At 53.7% G+C, this 18,690-nt stretch overlaps 1 protein-coding gene across 14 annotated transcripts in view; it reads right to left on the bottom strand.

The window, feature by feature from the left end:
* Window positions 1-18,690, bottom strand: part of Wiz (WIZ zinc finger) — a 28,170-nt gene that overhangs the window by 1,957 nt on the left and 7,523 nt on the right. For 3 of the 14 annotated variants that reach the window (XM_013123037.3, XM_040737650.1, XM_013123036.3), the window contains 10 exons: window positions 18,153-18,225; window positions 13,527-15,643; window positions 11,629-11,952; window positions 6,648-6,818; window positions 5,276-5,779; window positions 3,982-4,371; window positions 2,867-3,418; window positions 1,420-1,947; window positions 864-1,283; window positions 443-638 (listed from right to left, as the gene is read on the bottom strand). In XM_013123037.3, coding sequence (XP_012978491.1) covers window positions 443-638; window positions 864-1,283; window positions 1,420-1,947; window positions 2,867-3,418; window positions 3,982-4,371; window positions 5,276-5,779; window positions 6,648-6,818; window positions 11,629-11,952; window positions 13,527-15,643; window positions 18,153-18,225 — 5,275 coding nt within the window. Of the gene's footprint in view, window positions 1-442; window positions 639-863; window positions 1,284-1,419; window positions 1,948-2,866; window positions 3,419-3,981; window positions 4,372-5,275; window positions 5,780-6,647; window positions 6,819-8,016; window positions 8,290-11,628; window positions 11,953-13,526; window positions 15,644-15,957; window positions 16,248-18,124; window positions 18,232-18,690 lie in introns of those variants that run through there. The other 11 variants (XM_013123042.1, XM_021234787.2, XM_013123040.3 and 8 more) reach the window with 11 other exon arrangements.

Below are 18,690 nucleotides of genomic sequence, written 5' to 3'. Positions count from 1 at the left end.
AAAGGTATGCATTACCACACCAGGCTGAACTCTTTTTAAAGGTGGAAAAACAGAGGCAGGGAGCAGGTAAGCTCTTGTCTGAGGTCACCAGGCTTTGAAGTGAGTTAGGCTGGCTACAAAATTCAGGGTTTCAGGGTGATACTCTGAAGTTCCACTATCTTTTTTTTTTTTTTTTTTTAGAAACAGGGTTTCTCTGTATAGACTTGGCTGTCTGGAAGTCACTCTGTAGACCAGGCTGGCCTCGAACTCACAGAGATCCGCCTGCCTCTGCCTCCTGAGTGCTGGGATTAAAGGCGTGTGCCACCACTGCTAGGTGAGAAGCCCTTGACCTGGGCTCTGCCATACTCCAAAACAGCCCATGGGACCCCACTTCCCAGCCTGCACAGAGACTGCCCCATTTCTAAGTTTCAAATAGCCAAGGCACAGCTAGGTATCTGCATACCTGCACTTAAGGGTATAGATGTTGCCCACAAACTTGACCAGTGATGTTTGGGGGGGGCGAGGCACCAGGGAGGGGACTGGCCGGACCCGGGGTGGGGGCTGACGGACTTCTTCCAGCTTCTGTTGTAGGTCATTGGCCTCCTCACTACCCCGAGCCGCAGAGGCATCTGGGGGGCGGGCTTGTCTGCGTTCAAATTCTAAAGAGAGAAAGGGATAAATGATGAACAGGAGGGCTAGGGTCCTGGAGACACCCGTTTTCAGTGAGCACAGGGGGCAGAGGTTGTTGGGACTCAAGACTGGACAGCGTATGCACAGGCGGAATGGCATACGGTTAGGGGAGGGAATTAAGCAACTGAGATGTAGTGGTTGTGAGCCCTAGAAGATGCCCGCTGCCCTCCCAATCCTCCTGCACCGGCGCTTACTGTTGATATTCTGCCGTTGGTGCTCCTCTGACTTCACGGTCCCAGGTGGGCTGGTTGCCAGAGGCCGTTCACCACTGTCAGCTGCCCTGCCAGCCTCAGGCCCTGGTTCCCCCCCAGCACTTCGGCCAACCAGGGACAGGCCCCCGGGTGCCAGCCCCAGGGGTGGCCGCTTGTCAGTGTCACGGCCATGGCCAGCGCTGCGGAACTTCTTGGTAAAGGGGCGGCCACCCTGGATGTAGCTTCGGTAGGCGCCCGCTTTCTGAGGCCGGTGTTTGATCCACTCACTCAGTGTCTCGATTGGCGAGCCGTTGACACACCACTCCGTCACACCGAACTGCCGAAGGTGCGCCCTCGCATGGCTGGCTAGAGCTTTGCGATTTTCAAAGTAAAGGCCACAAAGCTCACAGCAGGCCTCGGTGGCTACAGACAGAGGAGGTTGCTGTTCTAAGAGTGCAGGCAAGGTCAGGACTCATCCCACCTCCCACAGGGACCTTGCCTCAGGGGCCCTGCTTGCCCTGAAAAATGCCATCCCAAGACCCTACCACCCACTGCTTACAGGAGTGGGAGGTCTTCTCATGGAGAGTCTTTGCCTTGAAGGGCAGTTCAGTCTGGATGTAGGTCTTGGTCTTGACCTCTGCCGGGAGGAAGCGGTCTTCCTGTAGGGGTCGTTTAGTTGCCATGGGGCCCAGGTAGCTGGTGGCTGAGGGCTTAGCCCCCGTGATGGGCGACAGGTTGAGCTCCCGGGGAATCTGGGTTGGCCCAGTCCCTGATTTTCCAGGCCGGCTAGCCAGGGGTGACAGAGGCAGTGGGGAGTGCATGGCCCCAGGAGCTGCTGTGGGAGAGCCATCCTCAGCCAGGGCAGGGGCCAGGTCCCCAGCGGGAGGCTCTTTCTTGATGAGGCACAGCTTGGACTTCTTCTTCAGAATCTCCCGCAGTGTGTCAATGGGCGAGCCGTTCACAGACCACTCAGTCACTCCCATCTGGCGCAGGTGGGAGCGCGCATGGCTGGACAGGCCCTTGCGGTTCTCAAAGAACTCACCACAGAACTCGCAGCGGATGTCACGCACTGGCTCTGCCCTGGATGCTACAAGGAGTCCAGGGTGGGGGAAGAGAAGGAGGCAGTGACTATGGGCAGGAAGCCTCCACGCTCAAAGCCCAAGACAGTGCCAGCCTGCTGGCTGTCCCTGTCCACGTGCCCCTCCCTCCAGACTCTACCCAACAGCTGGCTTCTTCATCTGGATCTTCAGATGCACTGCGTACATCTAACCCTTCTATCTGTCTGAACACCTCAAATTCTAGCTGACTTCGAAGGTCTCCCTGAGTGAGGCAGAGATGAAAACCCCATCTCCCTGTGTTGCTGGAAGGGTCTAAGATCGGAAGGGTTCAAAAGACACAGCAGGGAGCCCGCACATGAGCTCTAAGATGAACCCCCTGCTACACTTAATCAACCCAAGAAGAAACAATAGTGTGACAAAGTGCCAGGGAAGCAAGTAACAGAGACGTGACAGCAATTATGATACGTAAGGAGCTTTTTGCAGCTAGACACCATGCTTAGTGCTTAATCACACTTAATTCTCAAGCGAACTACATAGACACAGGCAGGGTTATACTGATCTCCTTCTTCCAAATGAGGAAACTTGCCCAACTCACCACTTCATGATGGGGAACAGAGACTGACTCAAACTTGACTCTGAATGTCAGGCACTGGATTACAGGAATGCTATCCCTCCACTCCTGCCAGTGGCAGACATTACTAATGGATCCTTGCAGCTACTCTCCATTAGGAATCTGGTGGGAAGCCACTACCAATTGGCTAAAGAGGGCATTAGATATAATGACATCATTTTGTCTCTTCTGCACAAATAACAAACAAGTGGCAGCTTGGGCATAGGCGTCTATGTTCTCTGGGCTTATGTATCTTCCACTTCAGTCCTGTCATCTAGGCGGGGATGGGGAGGAGATCCAGCCAGTTGGTCTACCGGCCCTGACACGGTCACACTTACACAGGTTCAAAGGGGCCATATCTTCTCGAGGCGTGCCCCAGGGACCCTCAGATGGATGTGGCTCCCCGTGAAGGGACCCTGGCAGCATCTCCCGCTTGATCTCCACTCTCATTTGTTCAGGCTTCAGTTTCTTGGGCAGGGAAGGAGTAGCAAGGCCTGAGAACACCTTCCGGGCCGTGGGAGGAGGAGAAGCCGTTGGTGAATGGCCCAGGGGACTGCCTGGTGGTGGCGGCAACTTCTTGGCCAGGGGGGAGATGTGAAGATCCGAGGGACTGTGCACTTCTAGCGAGCTGCCAGGGCCTCCGCTACCCACCACCTTGGCTAGGGTTTTGGGGCTAGGCCCTGGTGGGTGGAGGTGTCCACCTGGCCTGGATTGGGTCCGTCTCTTCAGAATCTCCCGCAGTGTGTCAATGGGCGAGCCGTTCACATACCACTCAGTCACTCCCATCTGGCGCAGGTGGGAGCGTGCATGGCTGGACAGGCCCTTGCGGTTCTCAAAGAACTCACCACAGAACTCGCAGCGGATGTCTCTTGTTGGCTCTGGGCCTGAAGCTACAGAGGGAAAAAAAAAGGGGCATTTAGAATCATGGGCATCATCAGAACAGTGACCTGCAGAAGTCTCCTGGCCAGGCATGGGCAGCAAGGTCCGTAAGCTAGGGTAGTGGAGGAAGGCAGGTGCGAGTGAGGGAGCTGATGGCTGGGGTCAGATAAGGTGGGGAAGGGGGAGGCTCCAGAGTGTTAATAGGACCTCTGTCCTGGCAGAGGGCAGGACTAATACTCCACAGCTTTGTGGGTCACAATAAGGACAAGGCAGGAGACAGGACAGCCAGCCTAGGTGCCACATGCTGTCCAGACCCAGGGCACCTTCCACACCAAAAGGTAGGACCTTCCCTTAGCCTCCATTCTCAGGCAGGGTCATGGAGATAAAGGTCAAGACCAAGAGAGAAGTACCAGCAGCCCACTGCCAACAGAATCTCTGGGTTGAGCAGGCCCACTGCCAAGGGCCCCTATCTACTCCCTACAACAACAGGGAGGGAGTAGGGAGGGAGCCATGACCCCCCAGGGAGGGGCTCCAGGGCCCATAGGGAGGAAGGGCAGCTGAAGCGAGAACCTACAGAGGTTGAGAGGAGATGGCTCCACATCAGAGGCCCAGAAAATGCCGGCGGCCGAGAGGTCCTGCTTCCCCCAGGGGATGGCCATACCCGAGGCCTTCAGCTTGGCCTTCTTGGCCGGCGGTGGGGGAGGGAGCAAGGAGAGGGCCGTGGAGGCAGAAGGAGGCCGCCCCAGCTGGGCCAGGGCTCCCCGCCCCGGTGGGAGGCGGATCTGGATGCCGTCCCTCCTGATGAGCCCGTGGAGCACGTCTATGGGGGATCCCTTGGCATCCGGGTCGCTGACGCCCAGGTGGCGCAGATGGGCACGGGCGTGGCTGGACAGGCCCTTGCGGGTCTCAAACCAGGCACCGCACAGCTGGCAGTCCAGCTCTCTGCCCCCGTCACTATCTAAAGCTGCGGAGACAAAACACAGGGGGGGTTCACGGCCGCCACCTTGGTCGGCCCTAGGGGATGAAGGCAGGAGGGTCTGGTGTGATTTTCAGCTGCCCTGGTGTTTAGGGCTCCAGACAGGTTCTTGTTTGAGTTTTAGAGGTTCCGGGTAGCAGGGCAGCCTGTTCCCTGCCTAGCTCATTGGTATCACGTGAAGGTAGGGAGCTCAAGGATATAGCTCTGTGACAAATCCTAATGCTCCCAGGCCCTCTCCCTTGGGACTTCTGCTAGAGGGACTATGGGAGAAGTCTGAAGATGAAGAGCAGGGGGCACCACCAGACTACCCAGCATCCCTACCCCTAAAACCACAGCAGATTCAATACAAGAGGCTGCCAGGAAACACAGGTATCACCAGGCTCTAATACCTGCCAACATACGGGAAAGCACGAAGGACACCTCAAAACCTGACTGCTGAACTTGGAGGGATCTTCTCAAATCCAACTTGCCAAGTGCACAGCAGCCACAGTGAAGGCTGCCCCTCGGCACATGGCAGCGTAAGGACTTCCCGTCTGGTAGGCTGACTACCTAGCTACCTATGATTCAAAATGCCCCAGGTTCCCACTAGGAAAGCCAGGTCCACAGGCACCCTGCTTCCCTTCACCACCCCACCATCAGTCCAGAGAAGGGCAAGAGCTCCTCTCAAGTGGCAAGTAGGATTCTCCAGGCCTCCAGGGGAAGAGCAGCAGATTGGGGAAAAATGATCACCTAAGGACAGCCCAATAGGGAGACATAGTGAGTGCCTCGAGCAGTACTGACCTGGGGGACCCAGGACCTGGGAGCTGTAGGCCTCAGTTGCTACCCTGCATTCTCCTCATTTGAGGACCACGTAATCCCCAGCATCCCCTCAGCTCCTAGTACCCATACTCACTGAGGTTCAGAGGCCCTTCATCCTCAGACTGGGACCACTGTGCCTTTGGGGAGGTCGGCTGGGGACTCAGGGACAGTTGGGGGCTCTTGTCCTCAGGATTCTTGGGTGTAGGAGACCCTGCCAGAGTCAGTGGGACCTTCTTGAGGAGTGGAGAGCTAGATGCGTGGACCAGGCCCTTGGCTGAGAAGCCTGGAGGTGACTTGATGGCTTTGTTGACAGCGGGGACATCCATAGGTTTGGCCAGGCTGAGCAGACCAGGCCTGGCAGCCCCGGCAACCAACTCCTTTGGTGAGTTGGTCTTCTTGGTCAGGCTTGGGGGCAGCCCAAGAGGAACGTCAGGCAGGCCTTTCTGCTTCACCAGCTCGTAGAGAAGGTCAATGGGAGCACCACTGCTTTCTGACTCTGCGACCCCCAGCTGCCGCAGATGTGAACGTGCGTGGCTGGACAGGCCCTTTCGTGTCTCAAAGCAGGCACCGCAGACCTCACAGGTGGTTAGGCTCTGAGCTGGAAGGCGAGATGGAGGCCAGGATGAAAGGCTATGAGGCCTTACAGGTATACCAACCCCATTCTCTTCCCCTTATCCAGGTTCAAAGTAAGTATTCTGCTTCTGCCAAATCCCTTTGATCCTGACAACAATTGTAATTTGGTGGGCATTAACAATTCTGGTTTGGAAGTAAGGAAACTGAGGCTCAGAGAAGGAAGAGTTGTGTCCAAGGGTGCACAGCAGGAGGCTGCAATCTCTGTGGTCCTGTCAGTAGGGATGTCTTTCAAGACCTGTAGTATAGCAGGGGGCCGCGGCAGCATGCTTACGCAAACACGTGTGCGTGTACACAAGCATCACACATGGAGCCGATTCCTACCCTAATCTCTGTAACTTGACGCACACTTCAAATGCTAAATCAGAGGTCCTAGTCACAGCCCTTGCCCACTACCCATCTGCTTCTTGGCCTCCCTGCCCAACTTCAATGATGCAAAGGCGAGGTTGGTTTTGCTCCTTTTAACACACTAGTAATTAGTAAGATGCTTATCATTATGTCAATAGCCTTGAAGTCAAGAGAAAAACAAACACTTATCATATGAAAGGCTCAGAACTAACAAGGTTGGCTAGTGACAGCGGGTTTGAGTGTGATCTCTTGCCCACCATGCCCACTGATTCCCTGGAGGCCCCTTCTTCACCCAGAGAGGTAGCAGCTGAGGGCCACGCATATGGCCGAAGACAGAGAAACTCAACGTAGAGGACAGCTGGGTGCCCGTCTCCTGAGTGCCTTACAGTGCCAGAAGAGGGATGTATGTTAATCGGCCAGGCCAGAGAGTGCCTCTGTGAGCATGACTACCCTGGCCAGCACGCCAGCCTGGCACTTGGGCCACTCACCCTTGAGGTCTGGCAGCTCCTGCTTGCTGCCATGAGGAACCTCCGCAGCCACTCTGCTGCTCAGCCGACTGGCCACCTGTTCCAGGGCCCCAGAGACAGGCAGGCTCTTCTTTGGGAGTAAGGGAGACCCCAAGTCCATGGCCACCATTGTCTTTTCCTCAGAACAAAGGCCTGTGGGGTGGAGGAGACAGGCTCAGCCCACTCAAGAGTCAGGCTGTCCACCCCAAGAAGGGGACTGAAAGGATAGGACTTCTTCCTCATCCTTGGCATCTGTTCTCACTTCTGGAAGCCACTCATTCCACGAGAGCTGAGGCTGTACCCATAAACCCCCACAGCAGCACAATGCAGTGACACTGAGACTGTCCAACGACAAGAAAGACAAACAGCAGTTTCAGGCCAGCAGAAGGTTCACCGGTCTGAGAACACTTGTTGCAAGTTTGAACAAGACTCCCATCTGAAGACACGTTAAAGGAAAGGTCTCTCTGGGTAGAACTAACAAGGGGGTAAAGGCGGGGACGTCAAAAGGGACAAAGACCAGAGTTGGAACAAGAAGCTGAGGACAAGGTGGGGGAGATCTCCACCAGACAAGGGAACTTCAAATACAACAGCAAGTCCAGCAGTAATGCACTCATCACCGGCTGAACTGTAAATGAGACAAGGTAAGAATCTGGAGCCTGGACCAACTTGCGGGCAGCAGGAGAGGGAATGACACACGTTTGCACGCAGTTACTTAGCCTCCCACGCAGCGAGGACGCCTCCTCCGGTAAGAGGTATGTAGGGAGAAGGAATCAAGGATGGGTTTCTTAGTCTAAGTTCTCATTAAAAGTGGGTAGGGATGGGGGATACTGGGAGGCGAAGTCGAACTCTGAGTATGAAAGCGCTGTGTCAGATGGGCTCCGGAGACGACCAGCAGAACGCAATGGGCAGGGGGCTGGGAAGGTCGCTCCCTGCTCAATCTGAGTCCCACAGAGGCAAGAAACTAGGTCAGGAGGCTACCGAGATCATGACACCGAGTACTTTGTCAAAGACTCCAGGTACAAGTGGGCGCGTCTGTCAGATGGGGCAGGGCCAAAAGTGGCTTTCCACACCGAGGGGATCAGAACCGTGACAACTGGGAGCTTCTGAGACTCCAAAGCAGGCAGGGGACTTCTGTCAGAGTCGGCGAGAGTACCGGGGAGCGGCGGCGGAGTGCTTCTGAAGCCTGGGACCCTCGGGGGGGGGGCTGAGGGGGAGGCCCAGGGCCCGAGCGCCTGAGGCGGGGGGGGGGGGTGCCCCAGAGACCGGCCGGCGGGTGTTGCAGGAGCGGCGGCACACACAGGAGGGACTCCGACTTTCCCCTCCCGGAACCCTCCCCTTCGCAAACTCTTACCCGGCGCGGGCGCGGGCACGGGCCCGGGCCCGGGCCCCGGCTCCGGCTCGGCCTTGGGCCCGTCCCGCGACGGCGGCGGTGGCGGCGGAGGCGGCGCCGGGAGAACCACCGGGCCTGGACTCGGGGGACCTGGCGAGGGCGCCCCCGTGGTCGCGCGCTCCCGGGCGCCCCCCGCGCGCGGCCCCGCCGCCGCCTTGCTCTCCGCTTTTGTCACTCGGCACTGGGCGGTGGAGGCGGCCATCTTGGCTCCGGCGCACGCGGGGCGGCCGCCCCAGGCGAGAGCAGCGGAGCGCCGTGCGCCGCGACCGCCGAGCGTGCTCTGCTCCGCCCCTCCGGGCGCACCCAGGGCGATCTGATGAGCGTCGAGCGCCTCGAGCGAAATGCTCTGGGCGCTGAGGAAATGGCTTGCCAGATCTTGGGAGCTGCCTGCAGCGCTAGGGTTCACGCACGCACGCAGGCCAAGCTTCCAGCCGCCTCCAACAGCTGCTCTAGACCAGGATCCACACATCCCTACGGCTAGAAAAGGAACCCTCCAGCCTCAATTCACCTCAATATTAGCATTGAGAATGAGAACTCTGACAGCAGCGCTAGCACCTGCCTTGAGCCCGTCCTATTATTTTTTCCTACTCAAGGCAAACCTTCTAAAACAATCCTGAAAGACACGAGATCCTTGACCACGATGGTCCTCCCCGTCTCCACAGCACCCTGGTATCTCTCTAGTTGATCTCGGATAGTGCTGTCCCTCAATCCAAGAAACTCGCTCCTTCCTCACCTACGATTCTAGAGCACTCTCCTCCCGCCCCAACTTCAAACTGCAGTGTCAGGCTGTTCCTTGACAGATGGGTGGGGCCAGAATCTGGCCGCTGCCCCGCCCCCAACCGGGTACCCTCCCTTTCTGGCTCAACTTGGCAAAAGGGGCAAAACCTACTAAAAGAACTGCCACGCAGGGCCACTGCCCCAAGCTGGCCCTGATTTGAGACACCATTACTTTGCGAAGTTTTTAGGATCGTTTCAGCTACTCCTTATCATGCCCCGTGTCCATGCGTTTCCCCAAACAGGCCAGAACTCTCTTCTCCCGCTAGACAAAGCCAAGGCAAAGCTGACTCTACTTCCTCACACCCCACAGTTTGGGTCCGCTCCCTCTGGGGAGTGACACACTTTTTTTTTTTGTGGAAATAGATTGGTCATAAGTGAATCTGGCTGTTAGGTACTTGGTCTCATCCTTGGGAGTGTCTGCCCCAGCCCCAGATACCAGATAAGAAATGGTGGTGGCGGGGGCTGGAGAGATGGCTCAGAGGTTAAGAGCACTGACTGCTCTTCCAGAGGTCCCGAGTTCAATTCCCAGCAACCACATGGTGACCACCATCTACAATTCAATCTGGTGTATATGTAATAAATAAATAAATAATTAAAAAAAAACAAAAAACAAACAAAAAAAAGAAATGGTGGTGGCAGAAGCCTTTAATCCCAGCACTTGAGAGGCAGAGGCAGGCGGATCTCTGTGAGTTCGAGGCCAGCCTGGTCTACAGAGCTAGTTCCAGGACAGTCTCTAAAACAATACAGAGAAACCCTATCTCGGAAAAACCAAAAAAAAAAAAAAAAAAAAAAAAAAAAGAAGAGAAAAAGAAAAAAAGAAACGTGAGCATGACATCCAGGCCTGTGCTGGGATAACACAGAAAAAGGGGCCAGAGTTGGAGTTCTCATAGATTACTTTCCTCAGATCTAGACAGCCTTAGAGCTGGCTCTACCTTCCAGCTACTCCTGAAACATTATGAACCAAAACAAGTAGGAAAGCTGAATCCCTGGTGAGCAATCTATTACCAAATGCAGGAAGCCCCATGTCCCATTCCTCTGCCTCTCTCTGAGGTGTGGCTCCAGCCAGCCACCAACCTATCTGCGCCTCAGTTTCTTTCTTGTTCAAGGAAGAGATGGACTTTTGACATCTCCACCCTGTCCCTTGAAAATTCTCAAGTGCCTCTACCTGGCTTACGGATGGGATGGGTCCAGTCAAATCTAAAATACACATCTAGGCAGAAGCCTGGAAACTGTAGGTAGAGGAACTATAGAAGAAATCCTAGTCCAGTAACCTGCATTAATTCTGCCAGTTTTGATGTGTTTCATTCCTTAGAACCAAGAAGTTAGAATTTCATTCACCTATGTCTCACAGCTGAGTTCTCTGACCCCCATTTTTGTTTCTTCAGACAGGGACTCTTTCGTGTAGCTTTGTCTGTTCTAGAACTCGCTCTGTAGACCAGGCGTACCTTAAACTCACAGAGATCCACCTGCCTCTGTCTCCAGAGTGCTGGAATTTAAGGTGTGTGCCACCATGCCTTTTAAAAGCTCCTAGAAAGTCAACTTTTGCAAGACTGAGTTCTTCACTTTTCCTCTAATTCTGCTGTGTCCATGCTGCAATCTAACACCGAATATTGATTCTAGATTTCAAGACACCACTTAACAAGATGCTCAGACGTCCAGCTCTGCCTATGTGTGTCTGGAACAAAGCAAATAATCCAGTTTCTTTGTAACATTAGTACTGAACAGTCCTAAGGCTAGGAGCATACCTTAGTGGCGAGAACATTTGTCTAGCACGCATGAGGCCCAGGGTTCCATGCCCAGCACTATCAAAGTAAAATAAAACAATCCTTTGCCCTACCAGCTTGCTTTTGGGGGGCATACCTGAGATGACAAAGGTTGAAACCTTAGTACATGCAATTGCTTGAGTATGGGAGGGGTTTTAAAGAGTTGCTGGACAGAACTGATTCAATCCAGAGGCTGGATCCTACTCTTTTTTTTTTTTTTTTGTAGTGAGTGCCTAGAACCAAACTAAAGCCTTGCCCATGCTAAGCCTTGCCTCTACTCTGAGCCACATCCCCCAGTGAGAGTCTGAATTCTAGATCTGTAGCATCCATTACAATAAGATCACTAGCGACTTAGTACTAGCCATATTTGAAGCGCTCAATGGCATGTAGTCAGGGGTGACCCTCCCAAGCCAGCACCAATTGTTAAAGACTATTTCTCTATTTCTGACATCTCACAAAGTTCTACTGGATATAATATTCAACACAGAAGATTTTTCCAGAACAAAGAATTGGCTGCCCAACTACCTGGATTGCAAAGCTTAGCTCTCTCTAGCTATGTAATTTGGGGCAGGTAAATTAAATTCTCTGTGCCTCAGATTCCTCCTCTGTAAAATGGATATGATGAAAACACCCACCTTAATAGAGTTGTTGTAAGGAGCTCAATGGCTTTGTGCTTGTAAAGTGCCATTGCTTCTAGAAAGACTCACTGAGAAACTGGATTCAGAAAGGGCCATGAACCAACCCTTGAATAAAACAGAAGTTACGCCTATGTGCCAATACAGCAGTGAGAAAATTTGTTAAAATGCTTTTAAAAAAAAAAAAAGGGTCTGACTGAATAGCATAGCTCAAGCCTGGAACTTGCTATGCAGCCCAGGCTAGCCCCAACCATCTTGACTAAGCCTGAGAGCTAGAATTACAGGCAGATGAAATTCTTCCACGAACACAGAGTGGCCACCCTCCAACTCACGCATCTATCCCTCTGAACTCCTGGGGAAGGATAGGGGCTCTGGTCTGGCCTGCACCCTCCCCTTACCATCTCCGTAGATTGGCCCAGGGTCCTCAGCCCAGGTGGGTGGGAAGGGCATGGTGAGAGGCAGGCGTGGCCGTCGTGAAGTCAGGAAGCTTCCAGGTGGCCCACTAGGCTCACGGCCCAGGGGACTTGGGGGCAACTCAGCTGCTGAAGTGGCCAGCAGCTCTTGCAGGATGTTGATGGGTGAGATGGTAAGCTCCCAGTTGGTGATGCCGAAGTCACGCAGGTGGGCCCGGGCATGGCTGGAAAGTCCAGCCCGGGTATCAAAACCAGCCCCACAGAAGTCACATCGCATCAGGCTAAAGGTGCCCGGGTCGAAGTTAGCCACTGCAGAAAAAAAGACAGAGATTTCCTGGGATGGGGTAGTGGTGAGGGGAGCCACTCCCCATCCCAATGCTACCTCCTTCCCAGGACTCCTCCCAAACAGATCCCCGTGTTCCCCCCAAACAGATCCCCGTGTTCCCCCCAAACAGATCCCCGTGTTCCCCCTAAACAGATCATTGTGTTCTCCCCCTAAACAGATCCCCGTGTTCCCCCTAAACAGATCATTGTGTTCTCCCCCTAAACAGATCCCCGTGTTCCCCCTAAACAGATCATTGTGCTCTCCCCTAAACAGATCACCGTGTTCCCCCCAAACAGATCTCCAAGTTCCCCCAAACAGATCCCCGTGTTCCCCCTAAACAGATCCCCGTGTTTCCCCTAAACAGATCCCTGTGTTCCCCTAAAGAGATCCCTGTGTTTCCCCTAAACAGATCCCCATGTCCCCCCCAAACAGATGACCATGGGTGCCTGCCACCACTTCTCTTGTTGCTGCTTCTGCCTGACCCAAAGCTCAGCGTGTGCACCTCCCCAAACCACACTCCAGGAAACCTGACTTCTCAAAACCCCCACCTAAACATCAGACAGTATTAGGGACATCTTCCTAGAAGAAGCTTCTCTGGATTTACAATCTGAGAGTATTGGATCCTTTCTGTGTCTACTTTTGCTTGGCATTGCTCCAGTATTATACACTAAATGTAGGCTGTAAGACGACATGGACAAGTAGAGGATGGAATGGGAGCCTCTCTGAGTCTACAAGGTAGAGTTAGGGTTTCTTCTCTCAGATTCTGAGCCCTGGTCACTTGATGTCGTAACTGCCTAGTTTCTTAGCTGTCTACCACTTGCCCAACACTCTAGCATCTCTCTCTCTCTCTCTCTCTCTCTCTCTCTCTCTCTCTCTCTCTCTCTCTCTCTCTCTCTCTCTCTCTCTCTCTCTCTCTCTCTCTCTCTCTCTCTCTCTCGTGTGTGTGTATGTGTGTGTGTGTGTGTGTGTGTGTGTTTCATTCACTCAAACACCATGCTAGCACCTTCCCCAAGTAGGCTGTGAATTACCCAGTATCAGAACTACCCAGTGTGCTCTCCCTAGAGGCAGCCCTCTGGAATCAGAACCTCTTTTCCTGGGATCTTCATGTGGCACAGGGGACCCCATGCTCCGAAGCCCATCAAGAGTCCAGTTACTTGACCTGGGCCATGAGTTCTAAGAGAGCAGAACTGCTGTCTAGCTCACTGCTGGGACTCTCAGGTCCCAGAACAGAGGTGACTCAGTTCAATACACATTTATTGCATGAATGAATCAAAGGGAATTGTCTGCCTGTGGCCGACTGCTGTGCCCAAACTCCTTCCTCCAGCTGCCATTGTGACAGAGCACTGGGGCCCTCCCTGCACACCCACCAACATTTGGTGATGACACTGCCCATGGCTCCTAGGTCTCTCAAGAGTGGAAGCCCCCAATGTCACCCTACAGGATGCTAAAGTAGGATTCAGAGTGAGGGTGGGTAAGTTTGGGACTCTGCTGTCCAGCTCTGTGCCTCCCAGGCATGGAGAGAGGGAGATGGACTCCCCAAGCAAGGCCGACGCCCTACCTTTCTTCTTCTTCTTCTGGAAGGAGAACCTGCGCTCAATAGCCTTCACCTCCTCTGCAGAGATGAAATGCCGGACATTGTAGCTGACGCCCACACGGTTCAAGTGGCCTCGGACATGGTTGGCCAGCCCGATGCCATTGTGGAAACGATCAGGACAGTAGGGGCATTTCCGCTCCTCATGCTTTAGAGCCATGACTGGATCCCCTTCTAGGAGTGTGTCCAGACCCAGGGGACCACCCAAAGGTGAATCTAGGAGCAGAAAGTCCAGGGGGTGGTTGCTTCCCAGCCCTAGCTCCTCAGGTGTCAGCTTTGGGGATGCCCGGCTGGCGGCGGCCATGACTTGTGACCTAAGCTTTGCCACCAGAACAATGGGCACCATTCCTTGGAGCTGCTGCTGCTGACCCTGTGAGGCCTCAGCTGCCTGCAGGGCATCTTGGAAAGTCTGCTTCAACTCTAGGGCTGATTGAGGGATGAGGCTGGGGATTGCTGGGGGTTGAAAGGCCCCGCTTTCAGAAGTAAAATCCATTTCAGAAGTCAGCACTGCACCTTCATCTTCCTCCTCCTCCTCGTCACTCCAAGGGTGACTCTTGTCACCCATTCTCTGAAGGTGGACAGTGCTTTTGCTTCCATTAAGCGGTTTGGGGTAGGAAGCAGATGCCGCAGGGGAGGGAAAGGCCAGCTTTCCAAGAGGCTGCTGGCCTGAGTTTAACAGAGGAAAATCTCTCACGCCTGGCTGATGACAGTCCGGGCCAAAGGCTGGGCTTGGGTCATAGCCAGCAGGGTTCTCCTGCCACACAGAGGCCAAGAGAGGCTCAGATTTGCCAAAATAGTCCGTGGTGGCAGTATCAGGGAAGTGGACGCGTGCATCCTGGCTAGTTCCTGGCTGGCTAGTGAGGATCTCCTCAAAGGCCTCGCCATCTTCCTCCCAGTGGGCATGTACTAGCCTTATGTGCTCCCCAAGCAGACTCTTGCTAGGTGCTCTGAAGCCACAGTACATGCAGGTATCGAGGCCTGAGGAGTCCCCAGAGGAGGGATAGACGAGGGTGCTAATGTCTATGACTGGGCTGCTACTCCTGAAAGGCGCCTTGGCCTGCTGGCCGGGCAGTATCTCACGCACGTGCAGCTTGGCATGCTGCATGAAGGCTCTAGAGGAATTGGTGCCAAAGATACACTTGGGGCATTGCAGCCGTGCCTCACGGCCCTCGTCGCCTGGAAATCGCTTCAGCTTTTGAATTTCTTCAATAATCTTCTCCCGGGAAGCCTGGTGCAGTTGCCAGTGCTGTTCTAGGGCAGTAGGCTCTGTGAAGGCCCAGCCACATTCACTACAGGCTAGTGGAGCCAGGTGAGCTGGGGGCTCCTGGCCTGGCGCGCGGCGGTGCTGGCTCATGTGTTCTAGGAGGTGCTCCTTGTGCCTGAAGTAGATGCTGCACTCGATGCATGGAAACACAGCTGGCTCTTCCTCCTCCTCCTCCTCCTCCTCCTCACGGCTGTCCACCCCATCAGCTACTTCCTGCAACAGTTCACACAGGTATGGCTCTGTTGGGACTGGGGGTAGTATGGGCTGCAGTCGCTCCACAGATGCTTCAGAATTCACTGTCCAGGTCTGTGTGGCCACCTCTGAGGCTGACGTGTGGAGACCCCACTCAGAAGGCTGGGTGAGTCCTGCAAAGTCCTCTAGGTCCTCCCTGGTACTCATAAACTCCATGTCCAGTGTCTTGGGAGTGTCGTCCACTGGCACAATTACCCTCCGGAAGGAAGTTACAGTTGGTGGCTTGGCAGGGAGGTCCAGGTGTAACCCTGCATCCTTCAGGGACCCCTGCTTATCTGCATCTGGGAGCCAGTCAAACTTGTGGTGGCTTGGAGGGTATTTCTCTAAGAACTTCAGTTCACCCCGGTGGTTCGAGAACTTTCTAGAGACCTTGAGCTTGGCATGGGGTTTCATAGTTCTCACAATAACTGAGTCCTCGAACCTCTGCTCAGACTGGATGCCCTCCCCGGCCTCCTGGACCATGGGGTGCTCCCAAGACCCCTGAACATCAAGGGATGCAGGGAAGGGGCCCAGAAGATGGGGTGGTGGGGAGCCCGGTTGAAAGTCCAGGCTGTCTCCATCCCAGTAGCTGCAAGGAAGTGCCAATGGGGATAGGTTAGCGTGAGCCTCAGTTTCCCTCCCTAGGGCAGTAGTGACAGGGAGTCCTCCTAGGCTGGTTGGAGCAGTCCTTGAAATCCAGTTTAAGGGTGACTGTGGAGAGGCTGGGAGTAACAGGGTAAAGGTGAGGAGGTCCACGTGAACCTTTCCAAAGGTTTGGAATCACATCCAGGCGCAACTCTTAGGGTGCACCTGTCTGTACAGCCCAGCCCTGTAGCATCATTGGGGAAATATGCAGAACCTTAAGAGAACACCCCTAAATCTGGTGGTACAGTCAACTCTCACCTTTCCCCAGGGAGGATCCAAAGCTTTGACCTGGGCTCCAGCCTGCTTCTGTCTTGGTCCTCCCCAAACTGTGGCGTTTAGTCACATCTCTCCCCCAAATTTGGTGAAGGTCAAGGTCAACTTTTTGCAGGACAGCTCAAAGGATGAATGTCCATCCTTCCCTCTTGGAGGGGCAGAACCAGAGATGACTAATGGTTCCAGTGACCTTGACCTTCCTGGGTGGGAGATAGGTAGGGTTGGGAGGTCAGAGCAGATGAGCAAAGTGTTCTCTGGGCCTCAGTTTGCCAATCCTAAAAATGGAGATGATTTCCAAGAGTCAGGAATCTTGTCTTCCTTATACAATACATAAGGAATTTTCTGACAGTTGTCACCAATAAAAACTACCACACAAGGCAATGCTTATTTAGAAGCATGCCAACATGGGGACTGGGACCCTCTAACAAGATACAGGGTAAAGACAGGCATGATTCAAGCGCTTAGGAATCAGGGAGCACTTTACCTCACCTGATGCCTGGTAAGCCTTGGGACTGACACAACTTTTTCTTAGGGGGAAACAATGTCTCATTATGTAGCCTTGGCTGACCTAGAACTCTTATGTAGAACTCACAGAGATCTGCCTGCCTTTGCCGCCCAAGTGATGGGATTAAAGGTGCAGCTCCTCCATTGGGCTCTGAGGCTTCCCCCTTTTTTTTAAATTTTAAACAGGGTCTCATTCTGTAGCCTTGGCTGTCCTGAAACTCGCTCTGTAGACCAGGCTGGTCTTCAACTCATAGAGATCCACCTGCTTTTGCCTCCTAAGTGCTGGGATTAAAGGCATGCACCACCACACAGGTTCTGAACTTTTTAAGTATTCCTGATCAATTCTCTCTTCATCCCCCTGCCCCAGTGCTGAAATTTAAATCTAGGACCTGGTTCATGTTAGGCAAGCATTCTACCTTAGAACTACATTCATAAGCCCTTTCCCTTTTTAAAAATTTGAGACAGGATCTTGTTAAATTATTCTAACTTTGCATTCACCCTGTAGTTCAGTCAGGTTTTAAACTCAAGACCCTCCTCCCTCAACCTTTGCAGTAGCTGCAGATTATAGTTCTGTCCTAGCAGGATGGGCTAGTTTATTTATTTATTTGAGACAGGGTCCCATTATGTACCCCAGGCTGGTATTGGACACAAGACTGTCCTGTTGTAAACATCCAGGTTCTGGGGGAATAGTATGTGACATTGTGCCCACATACAATACACATTCATCACACACATATTTTTTCTTCTTTGAGACAGGGTCTTGGGGGTCCCTTCTGGCCTTGCATTCACTCTGTAGCAGAAGGGGGTTCTCTTGCGTCCGCCTCACGAGTGCTGATTGCTGGGATTACCGATGTCTGGCTCCCTTCATTTTGAGAGCCTGCCTTTACAAAGTGGGGCGGTGGGAGACCGATCACATCCATGGAGAGACAGGCCAAGTGGAGGTCAAAGAGGCCTCTCTAAGCCTCACTGGTGCCAGGCAATAGTAAAAGCACCATCCTCTCAGCGCTGTAGCAAAGAGTCAGTGGGCTGAACTGAGAGCCAGAACACAATAGTATTTATTTCTAGGCCTGTTGTTACTCTTGAGAGTATCAAAATTATATATTAGGACCACCAACCCCTTTAATAAAGAGTAGCAAGGCTGGGGCTATACCTCAGGGATAAATGGTAGAGCACTTGCATTGACCTTGTATGGCCTCCCACCTTTGAATTTCATCACCAGCACCACAAACAAACAAACAAACGAATTAGAGTAGTGGCCATTGAGGTTGACCCCTGTTCCTTTCCAAAGTTCCTTAAGTTCCCAAGGCAAATTTGTAAAACGTATCTTGTGGCAGCTAACTTTCCATTTTGCAGACAAGGAAACTGAGGTTCAGAGAGGCATAGCATCAAGTATCACTTAAGAGAGAGGCTCAACTCCAAGGGTCCAACCTACAGACTTGTCCTCTCTGCCTGGCTCCTGGCAGGGGTAATGAGAGTTGACCCTCTGTGTTGCTATCAGACCTCCCCCCTTGGCCTAGCACACACCCAGGGGCTGATCTACAGGGAGCCACCTCCTCCTGCCTGGCCTCTTGGTTCCCTCCTGTCCCCTTCTCATTCCCCAGAGGGCTTCAATGGAGCCTAGACACTCCTGCTTGTCCCCCTGCCCTACCTGAGGTCAGGGCCAGCGTGGCACTCACCAGCTGCTGATCCGATGGGTAGCGGAGGTGGCACGGGGGAGGGCTTCGCTGAGGCCAGGATGGGGCTGCCCATCTGCAACAGAGAGGGGAGACCCTGAGGGGCTGGGGTCCCCCTGGCCAGGGCCGGGATTCCCCTGGCCAGGGCCCTCCATACCTTAGCAACAGAGCCTTGTAGGGTATCTAAGAAGGGCCCTGTAGGCCCCCAGCCCTATCGCTCAGAGGGTTTTGACCTCTGTATTCCCAGTACCCTGAAAGGAGGTTCTTACAAGGAGTTCCCTTAGGTCTCCTGGGCACCCTAGAGACTTGCTGCCTTCCAGTCTTCCCCACATTCAGCAACCAGGGTAGGTTTGCTGGTTTGTTTTTAAATCATACCCTGGGAAAAGCCATAGCTTCTCATTCTAGCTATAGGTAAAAAGCTAGAGTCCCACCTGCCACATCAACGGCACACACATGAGGCCTGGGTCTTCATTGCTTTCTCACACTTCACTTGCCTTTCCTGGACCCTTGCTGCTGTGCCCTGATTGTATTCTCCCCCAAC

Source organism: Mesocricetus auratus, unplaced genomic scaffold, assembly GCF_017639785.1.
Source record: "Mesocricetus auratus isolate SY011 unplaced genomic scaffold, BCM_Maur_2.0 Super-Scaffold_100676, whole genome shotgun sequence".
Lineage (NCBI taxonomy): Eukaryota > Metazoa > Chordata > Mammalia > Rodentia > Cricetidae > Mesocricetus > Mesocricetus auratus.
This window is presented reverse-complemented; position numbering and strand designations above follow the sequence as displayed.